The following is a 20,390-nucleotide window of genomic DNA, read 5'->3' as shown; positions in this document are numbered from 1 at the left end:
ACTTTGTTCGTTATTTACAGCAAGTCAAATCAGTGTCGCTAACGAAGCTAAGTTCTAGCGCGAACTATGGAACTCTCGATGCAATATTTTTAAACAATTTCGTAGCCGTTTTACCAGAAGAGATCAAATCATCAAGTGATAATAAAACGTGACCGTGGTCGTTTCATGGCAAACGAAGCCAAATGACAAATCTTTTCCTTCTTGTTAAATTGGATAACTGTGAATTATCAGTTTCTAGGTACTACGACCAGAACTTCGTAACAACAAAGAACGAATATAAAACTTCCTACTTTCTAGCCCGGGGGGGGGGGGGGGTGGGGGTACTCCCATATGTGGCCTATATAGGTATGTGCCGCCCGATAGGGTATGGTTTTTGAGGTTCTCGTTCCTTAAATAGGTATCATTTTTGCTCCTTTTGGCAATGTGTTCCCGGTGTGATCCTTAGATAGGGTACCTAAATTCTATAAGCTAAAATAAACGCCCAGCTAAACGAAAAAAAAAGATATCTTAAAACTGAATTTTCTGTTTAGGTATTAGAAAAGCGATTTTATAAAGATTTGTGTCCTGCCGTGCGCGGTTAGTCATTATTTGGGTCGTCACGGAACGCTTCTCCTCCCCTTGAATAGGGTGTCATTTTCGGTTTTGGGCCTTAAAAAGGGTATCAATTTTCGCTTTCTTTATCCTTAAATAGGGTCAGGATTTAAGAACCTTGGCGGCACACCCCTATCCGAAATTTATGGGAGTACCCCCCCCCCCCCGGGCTTTCTAGGTTAGCCAATGTGTGTGAAATTGGATTAACTATGAAGTTAAAGTAAGGCCGTCCGCACGAGTGAATTTGCGCACGTTTTTTAGTTAGTGTTTTGTTCTCTTTTCTATTTTATCAATAAAGCGAACAATTTGCGAGCCTCAGAGTACGAGTTTACACTCACAACCAACATTTTTAGCATGGTATTATAGCGGGCAGTGAAGGTAAGAATAAAAGCTGAAGAGATGGGCCATCTTTTCGTGACCGAAATGTGTCACTCTTCCTACTCTTTTCCTTCAGGTAAAATTGGTTTTCCGTTAATTACGAGTTTGTAAGCCATTGCTGGGGTGTATGAAGGCTCGGGGTGTAGCATTGTGGCACGACAAGAGCTGTCATAAACAGACAACAAACATCAAAGCGTCGATAGCATCTTTAATATTTCCCGCCTAATGATAACTCTACCACTGGTAGACTATCAGTCTAATTAAACTAAACGATTCTAAAGGACTCCGTGGGTGGCTCCACTTAAGATCGCAATTTACTTTGCCTGGTTAAAAAAAAAAGCCTTTACCATGCCGAGTAAGGGTCAAGGGTAAGGAAAAAGGCCTTAAACCTAGTAGCCATCAATGCTTAATGTCGGATTATGCGGCGCTGCTAGGAAAGATTACTTACTACGGTCATTTTTACGTAGGCTTAGATCAAGATCCCTACAAGTAGAAGCACTTAAAAGCATACGATGTTAGAATTCATGACACGGAACGGGATTAGGGTGTGACCTGTCTGGCTCTTTGGATAATCTGTTTTTCTTTGTAGAATGCTTATACCTGTAAAACTAAACAAGATTTTGCCAAGGTTGCAGAAATAGATACATTTTAGGGGTAATCTAAAATGTGAAGCCGTTTCTGTCTTCTCTCCAAGTGATCAAAGCGGAAAAGCGCCAAACAATCGCTACCTTCTTGCTTCAACCGCACGCAAATCTCGATCAACGAATTTACGCAAATAAAATGCAGGTCATTAACAGCCTTTTTAAGTTATGAAAAGTGCTTAAAATCCCTTCTAGTTGTATCTCAATAAATACTAGCTAGCAAGCAGTTCACAGGATGGCAATGAGCGTTGTCAGCTTTTTTTATTATTATAATTAGAACTTCACAGCCCTCAGGAAGTAATAACGAGATTGCCTTCACCCAGTATATTAAAAAATTCTAATACAGCTTATAGAGATAAAAAGCATACACAAGTCACGTCCTAGACTTGCCACAGGTCGACCTCTCGAGTTTATTTGAAATTACTAGTGACGTCCCAGTGAAAATGAAAAAAAAAAATGAAAATACCCAAGTACAAGGAACGATAAAAATTCTTCGCAGGGAAGCCAGGATTGTCCAACTTGAAGTTATTTGGGAGGATGATGGCTTTCAGTCGTAATCCCCCAAATTTAACACGACTGCGCGCTGTTGCATGGGTTACGCGAAGTCAAAAGAAAGCTTTATTAAAACAGTTTGAAAAAGGGATCCACAAAGAAAGGGAAGACAGAGCGTTGCCATAAGAGAAAGAAAGAAGAAGATGAAATAGTTATATTGGTCTTTGTCTACGTGAAATTTTCTATAATAAGCTACTTGGTCTTAAACGGGCCACAATAGTTGTATACATTGTCATAAATGATTGAAATAAAGCTTAACTGATAATTTAGTAAAGCTATTCTGCTCAAGAGACGTTAATCTTCGTGCGAAATTTCATGTCGACAGGATTCCTGTAGGTCCTCACTTTTGTAATACCACAGTTGACGTTACATCCCCCCGTCCACCTTAAAGTCGGTATTGCACAAGCTTTGTAAAAAAAATTTCTCGTCTTAGCCAACAAGTCGATGAAAATAATAATACAAACACTATTGGGGATTATAGGGATCTATCTATTACGATATTTTAAGTTGCAATCTTTGGACTTGTAACTTTACACATGCGCTTAACTCATGCTCACGATCAGGGACAATTAAATGAACGGTATCTCTTCGGATTTTGTAAAGCTGCAATCCGCGTTACATGCATGGCCCGCTGAGCCAATCCAAGGCTTCAGTCAGTCATCCATTTTCAGTCATTTTTAGTTAACGAACACTCGAGTTCAGCTTACATTTACGAAACTTAATTCGAGTTTATTGTGCAGTTATACGATGAATCTGCCGGTTAAGGATGAAGATGTCTTACATACACTGAACAAATAAAATTCAACAAAGTGTTCTAGGACGTATTTATAAATTTAACCACACAAGAAAAGTCTAGTAACCTAGTCCCTGCAGTGAAGGAAAGCTGTCTGTGCACGCGCATAGCCAGACAGCTAACGTATTATCTATTGGAAAAAGAAGTTTAGGAAACGAGAGATTTGGTTTAGTCCAAAGTTGTGGTTGACCGCAAAAGGATCTTGATCGTTGTGTATTGCGATAAACGTCCTGCAATTGCGTGGGCAGATTGAGCGGCCTTTTGGCAAAGTATTTCTAACCTCTTTTGTCCAATATTTGTCTAATTTTGGTTAAAATCTGTGACAACGGTTGTCTCTCGTTCTGACCTACATACACCAGGATAATCAATACAAATGTACATTCTCGTCAACTTATTTTTAGAGGTTAGAGATTCGGCATGCTAACTCGGAACCCTTCCAACTTTGTTCTTAATTTACAGCGATTCAAATCAGTGTCCCTGATGGACATAAGATCTGCAAAGCGCGAACTATGGAATTCACGAGAGATATTTTCAAACAAAACTACAATAACTGATCACAGCAGTTCATAAGAAGAGATCAAATAATTGAGCAGTAAAAAAATCTTTCCCTTCTTGGACTGGATTCCTAATTGTGAATTATCAGTTTCTGTACTACGACCAGAACTTCGCAACAACAAAGGACAAATAAAACACTTTCTGGGTTAGCCGATAGATGTGTGCAAAACTGGATTAACTATGAAGTTAAAGCTAAGGCCATCCGCGCTATTGAATTGGCGCGTGTTTCCTAGTTTTTAGTCCTCTTTTACTATTTATCAACACAGCGAAAGATTTCTAAGCTCCAGTGTGTGAGTTAACACAGGCGATCAACATTTCTGCAGGGTATTACAGCGGGCTGCTCAGGTCAGCATCAAAGCTGAAGAGATGGCCCACCTTTACGTGACAGAATTGTACCGCTCTTTTCCTTCAGGTAAAATTGGCTTTCCGTAATTTTTGTGTGGTGGGGTGAAGGATTGTGGTGGCGAGAACTGAGTTAAGACACCGGACAAAGAGGTGTCTCAAACCGACCACTTGAAAGACATCAAAGCCATCTCGTCAGCGTAATATTGCGCAATGATAACACTCGTACTAGAAGACAATTAGTCTACACTGAACGATTCGATCTAACCTGCGATCAGGCGTTTTTTCCCTTGCAAAGATGAGAGAGGGAAAAAGTAGGAAAAAGTAGGGAGGGAGGGCATGATCTCAGGTTAGATTCGATCTAAAGTTTTCTACAGAACTCGGTGGGTGGTCTCACAATAGACCGCAAATTACTTTGCGTGAAGATTAAGAAAAAAAAAAGAAAACACAACAAAGCTAGAGGACAAAAACTTTCAGGAAACCTTTTCCAGGGTTAACAGTCAAGAGTACGGAAAAAGGCGCTAAAAATGCTTAATGGCGGATTATTCTGCTTTGCTAGGAAATATTATTTAGTGTGGTTACTTAAATACAGGCTGAGATCAAGAGGTCCACAAGATGGAACACTTGTGAGCGTACGGACGATGTTAGTTAGAATTCACGACACGGAATGGGATTAGGGCGTGACCTGTCTGGCTCTTTGGATAATCTGTTTTTCTTTGAAGCACGTTTATCTGTATAACTAGACACGATCCTGCCAAAGTTGCAGAAATAGATTCATTTTAGGGGATAATCTAGAATGCAAAACGCGGTCGCTGCCTTCTCTCCAAGGGACAAAGCCGAGAAGCGCCAAACAATCCCTACCTTCTTCGCTTTTCTACAACCACGCAAATCTTGATCGACGAATTCTACGCATCTAAAACGACAGTTATAGATAGGCTATGAAGAACGCTAGAAAACTCCACTGGTTGTTTTTCAATAATTACTTCAGTACAAGCAATGCATAAGGTGTCACCAAGTGGTGTTGGCTATTTTTATTTTTCGTTCTTCACAGCTCTCAGGAAGTTATAACGAGATTGCCTTTAAGGCCCGGTATATTGTAAAGGAACTTCTAGTGCAGCTTAAGATAGAGGGGCATACTCAAGTCACGTCCCGAAAATATCCGAATAATCCTACAGGATACGATATAAATCCTTCGTTAAGAAGCCAAGATTGTGCAGCTTGAGTTCATTTGGCAGGATAATGGATAAAGTATACATCTGGGTACGAGATTAGGATTTACACTAATTCGTAAACTCCAAAATTAAACACGACCGCTGATGCCTGGGTTACGCGATGTCGATCACCCACACAAAAGCTTAAGTTAAAACAACTGAACTTGAAAAAGATCTACGCGAATAGAGGGAAGAAACAGTGTCGTCAGGAAAATACGGAAGTAGAATAAGATATAGACATATCGGCCCTTTTTTGTCTTCTTAAAATTTTCTATAAAAAGCAACTCGGTCTATATATAAAAAGGCCATGTTAAAAATATACAATAATCGCTTGAAAAATAAACTTCTAAAAAAGTATCACAGTATCGGCAATGTCACAAATGACTTAAATAAAGCTAAACCGATTTTTACGTAAAGCTGTTCTTTTTAACACGTTCTTGATTCCGACAAGGTTAATCTTCGTGCGACGATTCACGTCTGCAGAAAATTGCTCTTACTTCTTGTTTTAGCTGGTTCTCTTCTTTTTGTAACAAGTTCTCAATCCCAATTAAAGTCGGTATAATATTTGCATAAGTCATGTAAAATTCTCTCTCGTCTCAGCCCGGTCTCAGCAAAAATGTCGCAAGAATAATACTGAACTAGATAATAAAAAAACCATTGAAGATTATAGAAACATATACATGTTTGTTACGATATTTTAGGCTCCAACCTTTGGACTAAAGCTAGTAGCTTTAGACATGAGCTTAGCTCAGTGACAACTGAATGAGCCTTAAGCTCTCACGGCATGTCTGTAGGGTTTTTTATGTTGCAATCCACGTCTTTATTAGAGATACAGTACTTCCACTTCCCCCCTCATTTTTTTAAAAAAGTCAAAATGGCATCAGTAGTCGGTTGCTACCGCCATAAAAAAAAATTATATTTCTATGGCAACATTGAGACAGGTAGAGGGCACGCATGATTGAACAGCTGAAGTTGAACTTCGGCTCAAGTGTTCTAACAAATTATGATGTGGATTGTAGCAGTTTAGCGTTGCTCGCGCGAGCGGAGCCCTAAACCTAAGAAATATTGGTAAAAACCCATCAAACTGAAAAAGCTTGGTTCTGACGTAAGCGCACGCCCTCCCTGCCTCTCTTCCCCCGGCCGCATAGGCTCTTGGGGAAGGGGAGGGCAGTCCCAAGACAAAATTTGTTGCGTGGGGATAACGCGAGGAAAAGCCAGCGAGACAGAATTTTCTTCCGAAATATTCTTTGCATAATCTCCCGCCGAAGTGCTCTGTATTCCGTAGAATTTTGACAAGCGAAAAAGGTTTATGGGAAGATTCGAAATAATGGCGTTTTGAAAGCCCGCGGTCTCATCAATTATTAACTCATAGAATTTTCGAGCTCATATTCTAATTGTTAAATAGTACTAACTTTCATTATTTCCTAAATTGCGACTTCTAACCAACATTAGCCGATGCCCCATCTACACACTTGGGTTTTTACTTGGCCAAAATCGGTGAATGGACTGATGCCACGATTTTAATTTCGACAAACGTTGCTAAGTAACACTGAAGTCGGTCACAGGTGTTCGCATAATCTCGGTAAGAGTCGTAAGGTCTTCGGGTGCTGCTTACATGTACTCTTATATATCCCGAAGATCTTTGACATAAGTACAGATGGTGTCTCTTGTAGGCATGTTGTAAGAAATACCTGTATGGTGGGATAATTTGTGAAAACGCTAAACTCACACTATACAAATCAGCAATTCTCCCTGATTTCTTGTAGACATGTTGTAAGAAATACCTGTATAGTGGAATAATTTGTGAAACGGCTAAGCTCACACTAAACGAATAAGCAATTCTCCATGATCTCACGTATTACCATTTATACCATGCCATAGAAAATACAGCCAATCATAATACAGAAAAGCCGTTGTATATTCGACGGTATTCAACCCAACCTTCCCATAGTGCGCTGCGACTGTATTCTTGACGAAATTTAGTAAGCGTATTTTCTATGGCATGGTATAAAATAGTTACACAACACTTTTTCTCGTGGTATACTATGGAATATCCCACTTGTCACTTGTATTTTCTTGGCATACACACTCGCCTAAAGGCTCGTTTGTATACCGAGAAAATACAAGTGACTCGTGGGATATTCCATAGTATACCACTCGAAAGCGTTGCATAACTAGTATGTACACTACGAATAGAAAGGGTACAAGAGGGGGCTCTCTGCGATCAGTTTACAATAAGGAGAAAGTTAAGTATAAAAAAAATGATTAAGATAAGATAACTTTATTTAAACACCGTTTAAAATCGTTCCGCATACAGTATAAAAATAAACAGCATGAAAATCTATCTACCTAACTAAACTAACTTATAATTACAGAATTACATCTAATTACACACTAAACTGCTTTTCAAGGATGCCGTGTACAGAACTCATTCGAAGTTGCGGTGACGTAGTTTACGTTTAAAATCTTGTAAAGTCACCACAGATCGTAGATCATGGTATAGGCTGTTCTACAACTCAGCTCCTCTTTTTAAGAGAAGCTTTTCTTTAAATAATTGGTACGGGGCTGTGGAATAGCATGCATGGCACGACATGACTACCAAGGTTAGCGAAAAGACGTTTACAAGACATACACAGACACACTTCATCTTCATTATTTATTACCGAGCTCAAAATTTACCACCTTTATTAATATTTATTACAAACTCGATGATTTACTGTTATTTACAACAAACTTGATGATTTCGACATTGCTTACCCTAGCAGTATGCAGGACGCGTGTCACTTGTCAACCTAGTAAATGGCCCAGCTCACAAAAGTCAGTTGGTTAGAGCGCCCAACCGGTATCTGGGAGGCCATGGGTTCGATTCCCGCCGGGGACTCATGCTCCCATGCTCGTGTCATGTTGAACACTTCATCTTCATTACATATTTATATTGATGTTTAAGGTTAGCAACTCATTAGCACCTAACCATATAAGCAACCTAAGAATTACCACTTACACAGCGACGATTTTCCCATTCCTATGTAAAATTCAATTAAATATGGAAAACACAGTGTATGATACTTTGGTCCCTAAACAATTAATGAACTACGCCGAAAACCTGAACATACAGCCCTTTAAAAAGGCTATACGTAAGGTAAGTGTTATGGACATGATAAACGAAACATGCAAATGCAACGCACGCTTGTCGAAATTTTTAATTTTATCTTTACATATAGCCCATTTTGTTATCATGTATCTCATGCTTGAATCAATTATTTTTCTATTTTACAACTTTTTTTATCTTACTGTTTATACATTTTTGGCACTTCAAAAAAGTTCATGCAGAGGCGGATCCAGGATTTTTCAAGGGGAGGGGGGGGGGGGGCTGTTTACAAATAGTTTGTTTACTATTTTATTTTAGCCCCAGACTTTTTATGGGGGAGTGGATGGTATCAAATAGTTTAACTTTGTCTGAGCTAACAATATCAACAATGTTTACACCGTGTTTATTTAAATTTTACTTGTGGATCAAGTGGGTTGGCTAGGCACCCAGTCCCCCCCCCCCCCACCCCTGGATCCGCCCTGTCATGTTTGTATATGTGTACTCCTCGCCTTACAAACAGAAGGCAGATACTCTCACAGAGAGACAGGAATATCTTATAATCCACCTATTGCAAATCCTCTCCGATCATACACGTCACTATCCAAAACCTTTAGCATGAACTCTGCAACATCCGCGCGTGTCATCATAAACTTGGTACCAGTGTTACATTGTCCTTCCTCGACTTTATAGTTTCCTGTCCGTTCACCTACAAAGAAGAGTCGGTCCCCTGGTGAATATAAGTCCCAGTAATTTGACCCGACACTCGATAAGCAATGTTCGGCCTTGTTTGGCAATTGCAACAAGTTAACTATTCCACGCGTTGTTTCAAATTTTGGAACATGTCGTACGAGGGGATTGGACTTAGAAGCAAACTTTTGCTCAACATCTTTTAACATCAGTCCAAAAGGGTAGGTAATGAAACGGTTCCAAAATGTTCCCTCCGCGATGTTGGATTGGAATGTTGCAACCGTTTGAGCCATAACTCAGCCTCACTCCATACAGATTTAACAGAGAGCTTTTTTTGAATTTTAGCGGAGCTCCCAACGGCCCGAAGGGCCGTAGAGCAGAGCCCATTCCCACAGAAAATTAACAGATCCATGCTTTTGGTTTTTCATGGTCATCATGGCTAGCAGCATGGTTCGCGGGCGCGTGCGCTCAAGCGACGACGACGTCGCCCCGACATGGTGGCCATACTCCAGAAATAGGTTTAAGGTTATGGCTAACGTCAGCTTACATCTTTGATATTGGACATCCATGTCATGGTCAATTGACAGCTGTCAAAACAAGGTATCCGCTGACCAGCATCCAATGACCATATCGCGGGCTCACATGTAGAACTCATCGAGGTCGAATTTTATTTTTTAAATTTACCTCTGACCAAGTAATGTTTTACATTGGATCGCGGGCTGTTATCGGTCGGATTTTCGAAAAGGGCGAAGTAAATAACCAGGGAGCTCCGCTTTTAGGCTTGGCTAAATTTATTTAATATATTATTAGACTGATACATAATTGTGTTTAACCACTGTGAATGTTCATTGAACTCATTTGCTGTTTTATGTCCTAAATATGTTTAGAGAGTTTGACCAAGTGGTATCCTTTTATGGGCCACCCATCACCATTGTCATTGTTGCTTCCAACACCACCACCACCAAAAATAAGCCTTAACCCCTCATAAAAATCATTTTACCCATAAGTTGAAGCTTGCGCGCGATCGACTTACCATTGATTAATCCACAAGGTCTAACTATGGTGTAGCTCAACACTTGAGGATCAGTACTCTCCAGCATCTTCTCCATGGTAGCCATGTCTTTAATCATACCATTGAGAAACAGCGGGTTAATAATCCAATCCACCAGCCATGAATTGTTTGGGCCTGGCTGCGTGCACCATGCTGTCATAGTTACAAGTCTTTTTACACCACACCTGTAATTTTGTTAATTTATTTAAGTTTAAATGTTCAGCACTAACAGCAAAGGCCCCCAAACTGGTTTTTGTGGCATCCCCACAAGTCATCTATTGGCGATGAGTTTAATTGTACATTATTTTAAGACATTTAGCCTTAAGCATAAAAGTCAATGATCAAATTTTTGGACTGTAGTTACATTACAACTTCATCCTGTGGCACACAAAGGTGTTAGTGAACTCTTGCTGATTTTAATGATGCAAGGGCAAAAAGAAAAAAAGAAATGCTACTGACATTTTATTTTTCTGGACATCAAGTTTTTCCAAAACAGAGCCAAGGAAACAGCTAAATGAGGAAAAACAAATCTTAATCAAGATTTCCCTTGTGGCCAGTCATTACAAGCACTAACTAAAAAAATGCTTGCTAATAAGTGCTCTATAGCCTTTAGCAATTTTCTTATTATTCTTAGTCATGTATTAGAAATGCAAGGCCAAACCTCTATTATCCAGATCACAAGGAACTCACAAAAACCGTTTAGATTATCAAGTGTGGGCCTGAATTGCAGAACTCATTCACATTAATTATTCACGTGAATGAGTTCTGCAATTCAGGCGCACAGAACAAAAATGCAGATATAATTGTATTCTTAAAATTACCTTTTCATTCCTTCCAGTATAGCAAACATAGACTCAGAGTAGAAAGTTGTAGGATTAAAAATACTTGCGACAACTCCTAAACAAGAAATTACGGCATCCTTTCCCTTTAAAGCAGCAATGAAACTCTCCACATCACAAGCATCACCTTTAACCAATTCTAAATTGGGATGCCTAAAAGAAAATAAAAAAGTGTGATAGAATTTACTTGAAGTTCCACTGTTATCAAATTCTTTTATTTTTAGAGCACAGGTATCCGAAGCTCGCGCAATGAGCAGTGTTTAGAGCAATTTTCAATTTTCAATGGATGGTCTGTGGAAATCAACCACTTGTAACACACTTTAACAAGTTTCAGATTAAGCATACCAGTTCTGATCTTGTTATTGTTGTGTTTATCAAACCTATAAATACCCATCATGACTTAACATAAACTGGCTACATGTGCAAAATGTTGACTCACTGGTTCACTAGCGTAAGTTTTCTTTAAGTGGAAGCAATTTACTGGTAACCCCAGAAAGTGCAACTTGTCTAAATATAGCTTCTGCAGGAACACACAGATGCCAAAATAATGCAAGACGGGCATAAGGTACACGTAAGTCAGCCCTAATAAGACTTTCTTGGAGATACATAAAATTCCACTTATAAGCCCTGGGTTTATACTACTTCGTAAGGGGTTTTGGATGGGCCAATAAACAGGAGGTCTTATATCTAGGGGGTGAGGGTTTAAAACCAGCTTAAAAAAAAAACACGTCACAATGAACTATAGCAGCATTGATCGAAATTATTTTTCATTAACTGGTTTTGAATTTAGCTTTAAAATCTCATCATTAATCAATTTCATTTCAAATATATAATCAATGATGTACTAGGAGAGGGGGGCTTATCTCTGGGGGGGGTGGGGGGGGGGGGCATATCATGGGATTTACAATCCATCAAAGATTTTTAAGCGTACGATTGGCCTAAACACTTCATGTGATGTAGCCAAAACTGGGGAATATCAGTTGATATAAGATGTAAACTAAAATTCATATGCAGAGTCTGGGCTACATACAATCAATCAATCAATCAACTTTATTTGCCACTCAAATCCTTTTTACATCATTTAAAAGAGGAATATATTAAATTTTAAGTAGCAGGAAGACCTCAGAAAGCTTGCTATCGCTTTTCTAAGGAGATCTCCCTTCCATTTCTAAATTAACATATGGACTCATATTACCGGAAAAACAATGTTACCCTTCTAAGCCTCTTTTTTTGGAGGGGGTGGAGGGGGGGGGGGGTGGTACGGCAATCAGTTCAATATTTGCAGTCTGAACGATCAGTGAATTTCGCTGTAAAACTTGCACTTAAATAAACGTACCGTTTTTCGACTTTCTCCGGTGTTCTCACCACGGCTGTTACAAGGTAGCCTTGCTCTAGTGCTTGTGTTACTATCTCCTTTCCCGTCCCCCCGGTGCCCCCAAATACAACCAGTTTTAACGCTCTCGAATCTGCACTTTCGGCCGCCATTTTCCTTTGTAATGATGCGAAAGGCCTGGGTTTGAATTATATAAACCCCTACCCAGGCCCACTCCTTAGCAAAGGGACTGATTGAGTTCTCTGTCTGCCTGTTTGTTTGTTTGTTTGTTTGATTGTTCTGTTGTTTGTTGTTTACTACTTACTATGTTGCTCTGTGTTCGTCCATACGACGAACCAGGTGTAAAAATATGGATCCACCCCATGGTGGACCATCTCCGTGGACCCGGACCATAGACCACCTCGTGGAAAAATTACCTTTTAACTTTTCTTAATTTCACTGTAGTGCTTAACAAAATCTGACATTGTGGGAGAAACTGTTCAACGTTAAATTACTCAAGCAGCATATTCCGAGAGTGAATGACAAATTTTCACAAAATTGTAAACGTACATCGGCAATTGCTCGCTCAATTACTCTCTCTTACACTTTTTTTGGTCTTTGTTCGATTATCAATCAATCAATCAATCAATCAATCAATCAATCAATCAATCAATCAATCAATCAAAACCTTTATTTAGACACGATGGGGTAAAAAAAGCTACATAGCTTGTGGGGTCGCGTGTTAATAAAACATTAATACTAGTAGATAAAGACATTAAACTATATTAAGGTAAAAACGCTAAACTTATCGCTAAAAATAATTTAAATTACTAAATTGTTACAACGATAAAAAGCGCTTAGAACTCTTACAATAGAGGTTGTTAAAATTTTTAATTATGTTCGACGTGTTGATCATTTTCATAAAACTCCTAAGGGATATTGCTTCGTGACACTCTCGCGGTAAAAGATTCCAGACTGCCCTTCTGTAAGATGTTGAAAGTTTCATGGAATTGGCATTAAATTATGAAGGAATTAGTAGATTTTTTTTTCAGAATCGCGGAAAGTTTGTACGTATTTCTTAAAGTGACCCATTTAGAGCGGTCAAGGACTTCAGTAGATCGCATGTCTTTTGGTAGGTTAAAAATGATCCTTGCCGCTCTGCAGTGCAACCTTTCAAGTCCGTCAAAGTCGTCTTGATGACTCATGCCCCCCCCCCCCCCCCCCCCAGACGGTTATACCATGCGTGACTGACGGGATAATGACTTTGTAGTATAACTTTAAAGAATTTGCTTAGGTAAAAACCTACACTTCTTAATGAAGTTTAGTTTATCTGTCAAGTTCCTCTTAGGGTTATTGACCTGTGGAGACCAACTCAAGTTTGTCATCTATGTCAACGCCCAGGAGTCGGCTATGTTTAACACAATTAAAGCAGTTTTCTCCTAGCAGTATCGGAGGAAGGGGGACAGTGATAGATCCTTTGTGGATAAGCATACATTCCGACTTTTTTCGGGTGGGGAGTGAGCTTGTTGGTAGTGCACCAGGCGTATAATTCTTTAAGTGATTGATTAAGGGCAGCTGAGACTTCCTCTATACTGTTTCCTATACAGTAAAGAGTAGTGTCGTCTGCGTACATATACACAGCAGCTGACTGTACAGACTCCACGAGATCGCTTGTATACAGGACGAACAACGTGGGCCCCAGAACACTGCCTTGTGGAACGCCGGATGCCACAAGGCTGTAGCTAGATCTCTGCCCGTTCAGGACCGTATAGGTATACTGTGACCTGGACGTTAGATACCGTAAAATTCCGGTTATAAGCCCCCTTCCCCCACCGCTTATAAGCCTCCTCCCCGGTTATAGGCCCATCTACCTGGAAACAAAAACTACATCCGATTATAAGCCCCTCCGGATATAAGCCCCCCCCGTGCCGGAAGATAGTACTAAACAGGGCTAAATGTTGCTTTATTATGAGTTTTTAACTTGAAAACGTATTTCGATCAACACTCCAATGGCTCGTTTTGAAACGTTTTTTATTCCGCTTATAAGCCCTCCCGGGTATAAGCCCTTCCGCTTATAAGCCCACACAAAAACCCTTATGTATAAGCCCAGAGCTTATAACCGGAATTTTACGGTAACTCGTTAACCCGCGTATACCATATTTGCACTGGAGAACTAAACGAATCCAATCATTCGATTAACTTCAATTAAGCCGATTAGATTATCGCGTGAAAACGCTAACGTGACTTTCCTTTTAGAATTCTATAGAAACTGCCTCGTCCCCAGGCGTCCTCCTCCTTGGTCGTGCACGGGGGCAACCATCGACCCCCGCGCTTCCTGTTTTCCCGCGTTACCGCGTTAACCGACCGGCCGACCGGCACCTGGGGACTAGGCTTTTGTACATTATGCTAGCATTTTTTCCAAACTCCATGATATAAAAACTAAAGGGAATGTCAGTCTTTTTTTCTCTTCTCCTCTCTCTTCTCTACCTTTCAGCGCTGTATTTCTTTTTTTCTCCCTTTCTTGTGGTGTTTTAAGCTAATTCGCGCAGTAACGTACTTGTTCAAGAATACTGACGTCACTTTTCTTTGACCCGGTTTTGATAAATTCAGACATATTTATGAACTTGTATACGCATTTGTTGTTACTTGCAACACTTGAACGTTTTTGTAAGACTTTGTTTTAACAGCTAACACCATGTTAAAAACTTTGAAACTAACTTAAAATACTCCGTTTGTGTAATGAGCATTATCCGAGCATTTTAGTGACTTTTTTTTGGAAGACCGAGCATTTTTGTGGGGAAAATGGAGCATTCAGATGGAGCATTTTAGTGGCAAAACAAAAGCATAATGTACTAAAGCCTACTGGGGACGAGGCAGCTATAGAAAACTTTGACAAATCTGTGGTGCTTATATAGACAGTAGTTCGGCAGCGAAATAATTAACTGATAAGGATAAAAAAAGCCAGAAAAAAAGTGAGTTATCGTGTGTTGCCCGTGTTGTTTCGACCGTCTTCCATCATCCCGTTTCCCGCCCCCCCCTCCCCCCCCCAAAAAAAAACAACAACAACAACAAAGAAAACAATGATTCCTGCGTCCCGTCATGAATAACCAACTTCCTACTTCTCGCCGACCCCTTACAATCCCGCATCCCGCCTCAAAAGTTACTTTCATCCAGTATCACAGCAGCGAAAAAAGGCTCATCCCGCATCCCGCCAACCTTATGTTAGACCCTCGATAACTGGTGTGCGACAAATTCAGCCCAGCAGACTTGTAGAATTTTTTAAGTACATATCGTGTTATCATTACCATTATTGAGAGCTAACTATCAACAGGCTAGCCGGACCGTTATTAAGGCTAACCGGGACCTTTTCTTAGGTTAGGCGGGGCGCTATTCAGGCTAACCGGAATGCCAGTCAGCCAGACTGCAGTCTGTATTTTGTTGCACATCGGTAGATACCTGGTGTCAGAGAGCACAATGAAACAGATCTTTTAAAGTGAAATTTATATCATACATGCACCTGTTTTTATAATTTTCCCCTTTCAGTGAATACATTAAAATATATTTTTCTGCAAATGTTTTAAAAAAATATTCCAAATTCACTTTTATTAAAAAACTCATTAATAATTCATAAAGAAAATACAAAAGAAATTAATGTTTAATGAGTGTCTTTATATCTGATAAAGACACGGCTAAACTTAACGTCCAAATTTCTAGGCCAAAATTACCCCAAATCTAAATATTAGTGCAAGAATGAGTTAATCTACATCAGAAGATTTTTAAGCCGTTCAATAAATTCGCAGTTCGTGTGGTATCTAAGATAAGATAAGATATCTAAGTCTAAAACACTCGGCTGCGCCTCGACAAACTTGATAAAACACTGCTGCTCATTTATTAAACATTACGTAATAAAAGTTTTATTAACTCAGCCTAATAGCTAAGCAGTCAGAAAGTTTCGTCCCGCCATCTTGTGAAATATGCTGTAACTAACTACGATCTTGAAATGTCCATATTGAATTATTATCATATTCATTCAAATGACAATAAGTTTAGTATCACGTTTCAAGCATTTTGGGGGTGAAAATTAAAGGAGAATTGGAGCTCAAAATTTTAGCTGCACATGAAGAGTTTTTCAACATCTTTTCTGCTTCTCAGTGTAAGTTAAGTTTTGCCGGCTCCACTGTTAATTGCTTACAGATGCCAAAGAAATACCAAAATGTAACTAATCAAACAACAATAGAACAGGAAACTGGACTTTTTGCAAGATCTTAAGACAATCACTAAAATCTGACCCTTTTTTGTCGCTTGACATATGACACTGCCTTTATTTTAAGTTGTTTGTATTTAATATATATTATCTAGATAGTGTTTTATATTAACCGGTTGGACTATGTTTCAATGTTTTGTATTAAAATAAAAGTATTGACTAGTATCAAAGGCATGCTGAAATTATTCAGCAAAGGGCCGTGCAAAGCTGTTACTTTTTTTTCTTGCGGATTGCACGCCTTTCATGCTAGCCAATAATATTTTCGTTATTGTCTGATGCAATCTGCAAAAGATATCAAATCTTAAGCCAGAAAAAACCTAAATGGATCAGTAATCAAATACTCTAAATCCTATTTTGATATTTTGTTTACAAACATAAAGTTCTGTAGTGTTTTTCTTGAACATTTTCACAATCCAGCAATTGCAATTCCTTTTCTGTCGTACTCATTACTTTCTAGAGTCTTCAGCATAAATTCTGCCACGTCTGCACATGTGATCTTGTTTGTTGTTCCAGGTGTTACATTGCCCTTCCTCAACCTTATAGTTCCCGGTCTGTTCACCTGAAAAAGTTGCAAGTCATGTCAGTCTCTTTTAAAAAAGCCCACTTTCTCTACACAGAAGCCTTCTATTTATTGTGGTTTTCAGTTAATATATGTGACTTCTAATTTTCAAAATTTAACTAATGATTGCCTTGTTTGCTGTCGTGACAGCCAACGAACCATCAAAAACAAAAACAAACAAAATTGATCACAATCTACCAATCACAACTGGTGGACGTGACCTTTTGACCAGGTTAAAGTGAACTTCCGTTTCCCGATAGGCTCACTAAGATGATTGACGGCAGCAAAAAGCATAAACTGTTGGCTGAGGATTGAATTTCAGAGTTTGCATATTACTGAAAACAGCAAGTAACTTGCGATAAATAAGGCTAATTGCAGTTTAAAAGTTTATTTGAAATAGTAACAAGGCTCTGATACAGGAATTTATTCCTGCGTGAAAAAAATAATAGTATGGAATAGTATAACAGAAGTGTGAGGTTTGAAGTGTGTGGTGTGAAGTGTGTTGTGTGTGGTGTGAAATATAAAGTGCAAAGTGGGTAGTGGGTGTGTGTGGTGTGCAATGCAAGTAGTGAGGCTAAAAACTGTTGTCAGTGATGACTGAAAATACCCTCTGTAGCAATAAATTTGATTAAAGATATCTTGATATCTGTTAGCAAATGCTCACCAAACAATGTGTCACAACCCTCCAAGTTAAGACCATTTTTGTCACCATGGCGACTAAAATTTTGGAGCCGGCGACTAAATTGGAACTGAAGTCGCCAGATTGGCGACCTAAATTGAGAAGAAGGATTTAAAGCGTGAGCTTAATATTGTTCACTGGCGACGAAACTTGAGCAGTTGGTGGCCAAATGACCACTAAGGAAAAAAATAAACTTGGAGGGTTGTGTCATTTTACAAACAGCAGGACTTTCAATAAGATTTAAAGAAGGTGGCTGACCTTGTGCAGCACCTGTTGGAGGGCAATAATATAAGCGGGAAACATCTTATTGCAGGTGCTGGCCGGATCTCATTGAAAGTACTGACAGCAGCATTTTTGTCCCCAGAGCCACTTGTCCCTCTTAGCTGGCTGAGGCTGGGGCACAAGGAACACGTGGCTCTTGGGACACATGATTTGATTAGCTGGAATTGAACAAAGGGAATAGGCCATTTCCGAGTTATCCTATGCCCCTGTTTCAAAACGAGTCTACGTGCGAAACTATTCATATGAAAATGAAGGTCCATTTTCCTGCAAATCAAACTCATTTTCATTAAAATGGTTTCGCACGTAGACTCGTTTTGAAACAGAGGCAAAGGGTAACTCGGAAATGGCCTATTTCAAACCTAGCCTATCAAATCAACCATTTTAATTTCTCGTATAACAAAGAAATTTTTAAATATTTCATTTGATTGGCTGTTCCTTTTGTTCAAATCCTCAGGTGGGTACTCGATATACATGACGGGGAGGGGGAGGGGGGAGTCGACGTATTTTTTGGGGGGTTAAAAATTTACATGCTCAGTATTTTTTTGGGTCAAGGAATCTGTCACATATTTTTTTAGGTCTTAAAAAATACGCATATTTTTTGGGTCTTATCTTATCTTATCTTATCGAGTGAACTTTTCATTTCGGGTTTTCCTTGCGATCAGTGGATCGGAAAAATAATCATTCGAACTTTTTTTCAGCGAGGTGTGTTCCCCCCTCCGACATGTATACTTCGAGTACCCCCCTGGGTACAAATTCTGCCAATCAAAATCATGTGCCCCAGAGCCAATTTTTTTTCGTGCCCCAGGCTCAGTCGGCTTAGATGAACAAGTGGCTCTAGAGACGAGAATGTGACAGCGGGTCTACATACCCACTAGTAGCCGACAAGGCCTAACAATAGTGTAATTCAATGCCTGTGGGTCACTGCTTTCCAGCATTTTTTCCATGGTTGCCATATCCTTGATCACTCCATTAAGAAACAGTGGCTTTATAACCCATTCCAGAAACCAGTAATTGTTTGGCCCTGGCTGAGTACACCATGATGTTACAGTCACTAGCCGAGTGATTTTGTGCCTAAGTAAGGAAGTTATAATAAAAATAATAAAAAAAATTATGAGTGAAGTATTCTTTTTTTTACTTTCAGAACATAGAGTTACAGCACAAATAAGAAAACTGTGAACAATTTGATTTAACTTGGACATGAAACTTTTTTGTACAAAACCATCAAATGACCTGACAGCTCAATCTGCGGGGAACAGTTATAAAGAAATTGACTGTGATGGAGCCAAAATATCTTCCAATTGAAAGTATAACAAAAGTGTTTATTGTTTTCAGATTTGCACAGCGAGGTGCTGCACCCGAATAAGCACCATACAGTACTTAATAATAACTCTCAAGCTATGTAATTCAACAATCAAGATGTGAAGTACATGTAGTACTTGTATAATAATGTTCTTCAAAAATTAGGCATCTACACAGGATACTCAATGAGCTATCTGGCTAAAAACCAGGTTTAACACATTGCTCACCTACTCATTGCCTCTGTGATGGCATTCATGGACTCCGAGTAGAAAGTGGTTGGGTTAAAAATGTTTGCATAAACTCCTAAACTGGACAACACAGCATCTTTTCCATCAAGAGCAGCAGAAAAACTCTCCACGTCACAAGCATCTCCCTTCACTAACACTAAATTCTCATGTCTGTTGAAATGAGAATGTTGGAATATGAACAAGAGTGAATGTCTGCCATTCACTCTTGTTCATATTCTTGTAACAAACAATTTATGAACATTAACATAAGTTCTACAAACGGTAACAGCAAAATATCCAGCTCTTTACAAGTGAGGTAACTTAAATTTAAACTGAGCGAGGAATTATTTTTTTTGTTTATTTAAGCTTACAAAAAAAAAAAAATATTTAAAAAAATAAAAGCAATATATTTATTTTATAGGAGGGTCTATTTAATACAAAGACAGGGTAAATTTGTTTTTGTCCTTATTAAAATGGCGACCACCTTTTTGGAATTGGCTACTGCTTTAAAATATTTAGGAGCAAGTGGCTACTTGAAAAAAAGGTATTTTACACCCTTGATAAGACATTCTTGGCTGGTTACAGTCGCTTTCTTTCGGAGGCATTGAACCGAACTCATTAATTTGACTGATTTTGAACACACTTAAGTTTAGCTGTACGCTAGCATGCAAAGGCATTTCCAGGTTTCAGGAGACGAAAAAAAAACAAATGCTCTTGCAGGCCGCTAGCTCACTGCGCGATGTTTATTGAAATCAAATGATCACTCACTGAGTAGTCAGTTTCTCAGGCGTTCTCACTACAGCCGTCACATAATGTCCTTTTTCCAGTGCTTGTTTTACCACCTCGTTTCCTGTCCGACCTGTAGCTCCAAACACAACAAGTTTGAGCTTTTTGGAAGGACTGCTGTCTCCCGGTGCCGCCGCCATGTTGGATATGAAATAGTTGAGGTGGGACTGGGTCAGAGAACTGTCACATTTCGGGAAAGGCTGGACACCAAAGAGAAACTGCCCCTTTTCCACGCCGTTTTGATTCAGACAGGT

At 39.3% G+C, this 20,390-nt stretch overlaps 1 protein-coding gene and 1 pseudogene across 1 annotated transcript; both read right to left on the bottom strand.

Moving 5' to 3' along the window:
• Positions 1-7,702: 7,702 nt before the first annotated feature.
• On the bottom strand, positions 7,703-12,213 carry LOC144656517 (flavin reductase (NADPH)-like). Its single transcript, XM_078516741.1, has 4 exons — positions 12,065-12,213; positions 10,711-10,881; positions 9,872-10,074; positions 7,703-8,857 (listed from the first exon to the last, which is right to left on the bottom strand). The coding sequence occupies exons 1-4, from the start codon at positions 12,211-12,213 to the stop codon at positions 8,706-8,708; spliced, it is 675 nt and encodes a 224-aa protein (XP_078372867.1). The 3' UTR covers positions 7,703-8,705.
• Positions 12,214-15,524: 3,311 nt separating this feature from the next.
• LOC144657467 (flavin reductase (NADPH)-like) lies at positions 15,525-20,286 on the bottom strand (annotated as a pseudogene).
• Positions 20,287-20,390: the final 104 nt, after the last annotated feature.

The sequence above is a fragment of the Oculina patagonica genome, chromosome 6 (genome assembly GCF_052425735.1).
Source record: "Oculina patagonica isolate OP01 chromosome 6, crgOcupat, whole genome shotgun sequence".
NCBI lineage: Eukaryota > Metazoa > Cnidaria > Anthozoa > Scleractinia > Oculinidae > Oculina > Oculina patagonica.
Note: the sequence above shows the minus strand (reverse complement) of the source record. Positions and strands in the feature narration are given on the sequence as shown.

Bases quoted from the DNA above. Each gene is read 5' to 3' on its own strand.
- LOC144656517 (XM_078516741.1), bottom strand. From the start codon at position 12,213: ATGGCGGCCGAAAGTGCAGATTCGAGAGCGTTAAAACTGGTTGTATTT. The intron at 10,882-12,064 runs GTACGTTTATTT...ATTTTCTTTTAG, and splicing joins CCGGAGAAAGTCGAAAAACG to GCATCCCAATTTAGAATTGG. The intron at 10,075-10,710 runs GTAATTTTAAGA...ACAAAATTACAG, and splicing joins ATACTGGAAGGAATGAAAAG to GTGTGGTGTAAAAAGACTTG.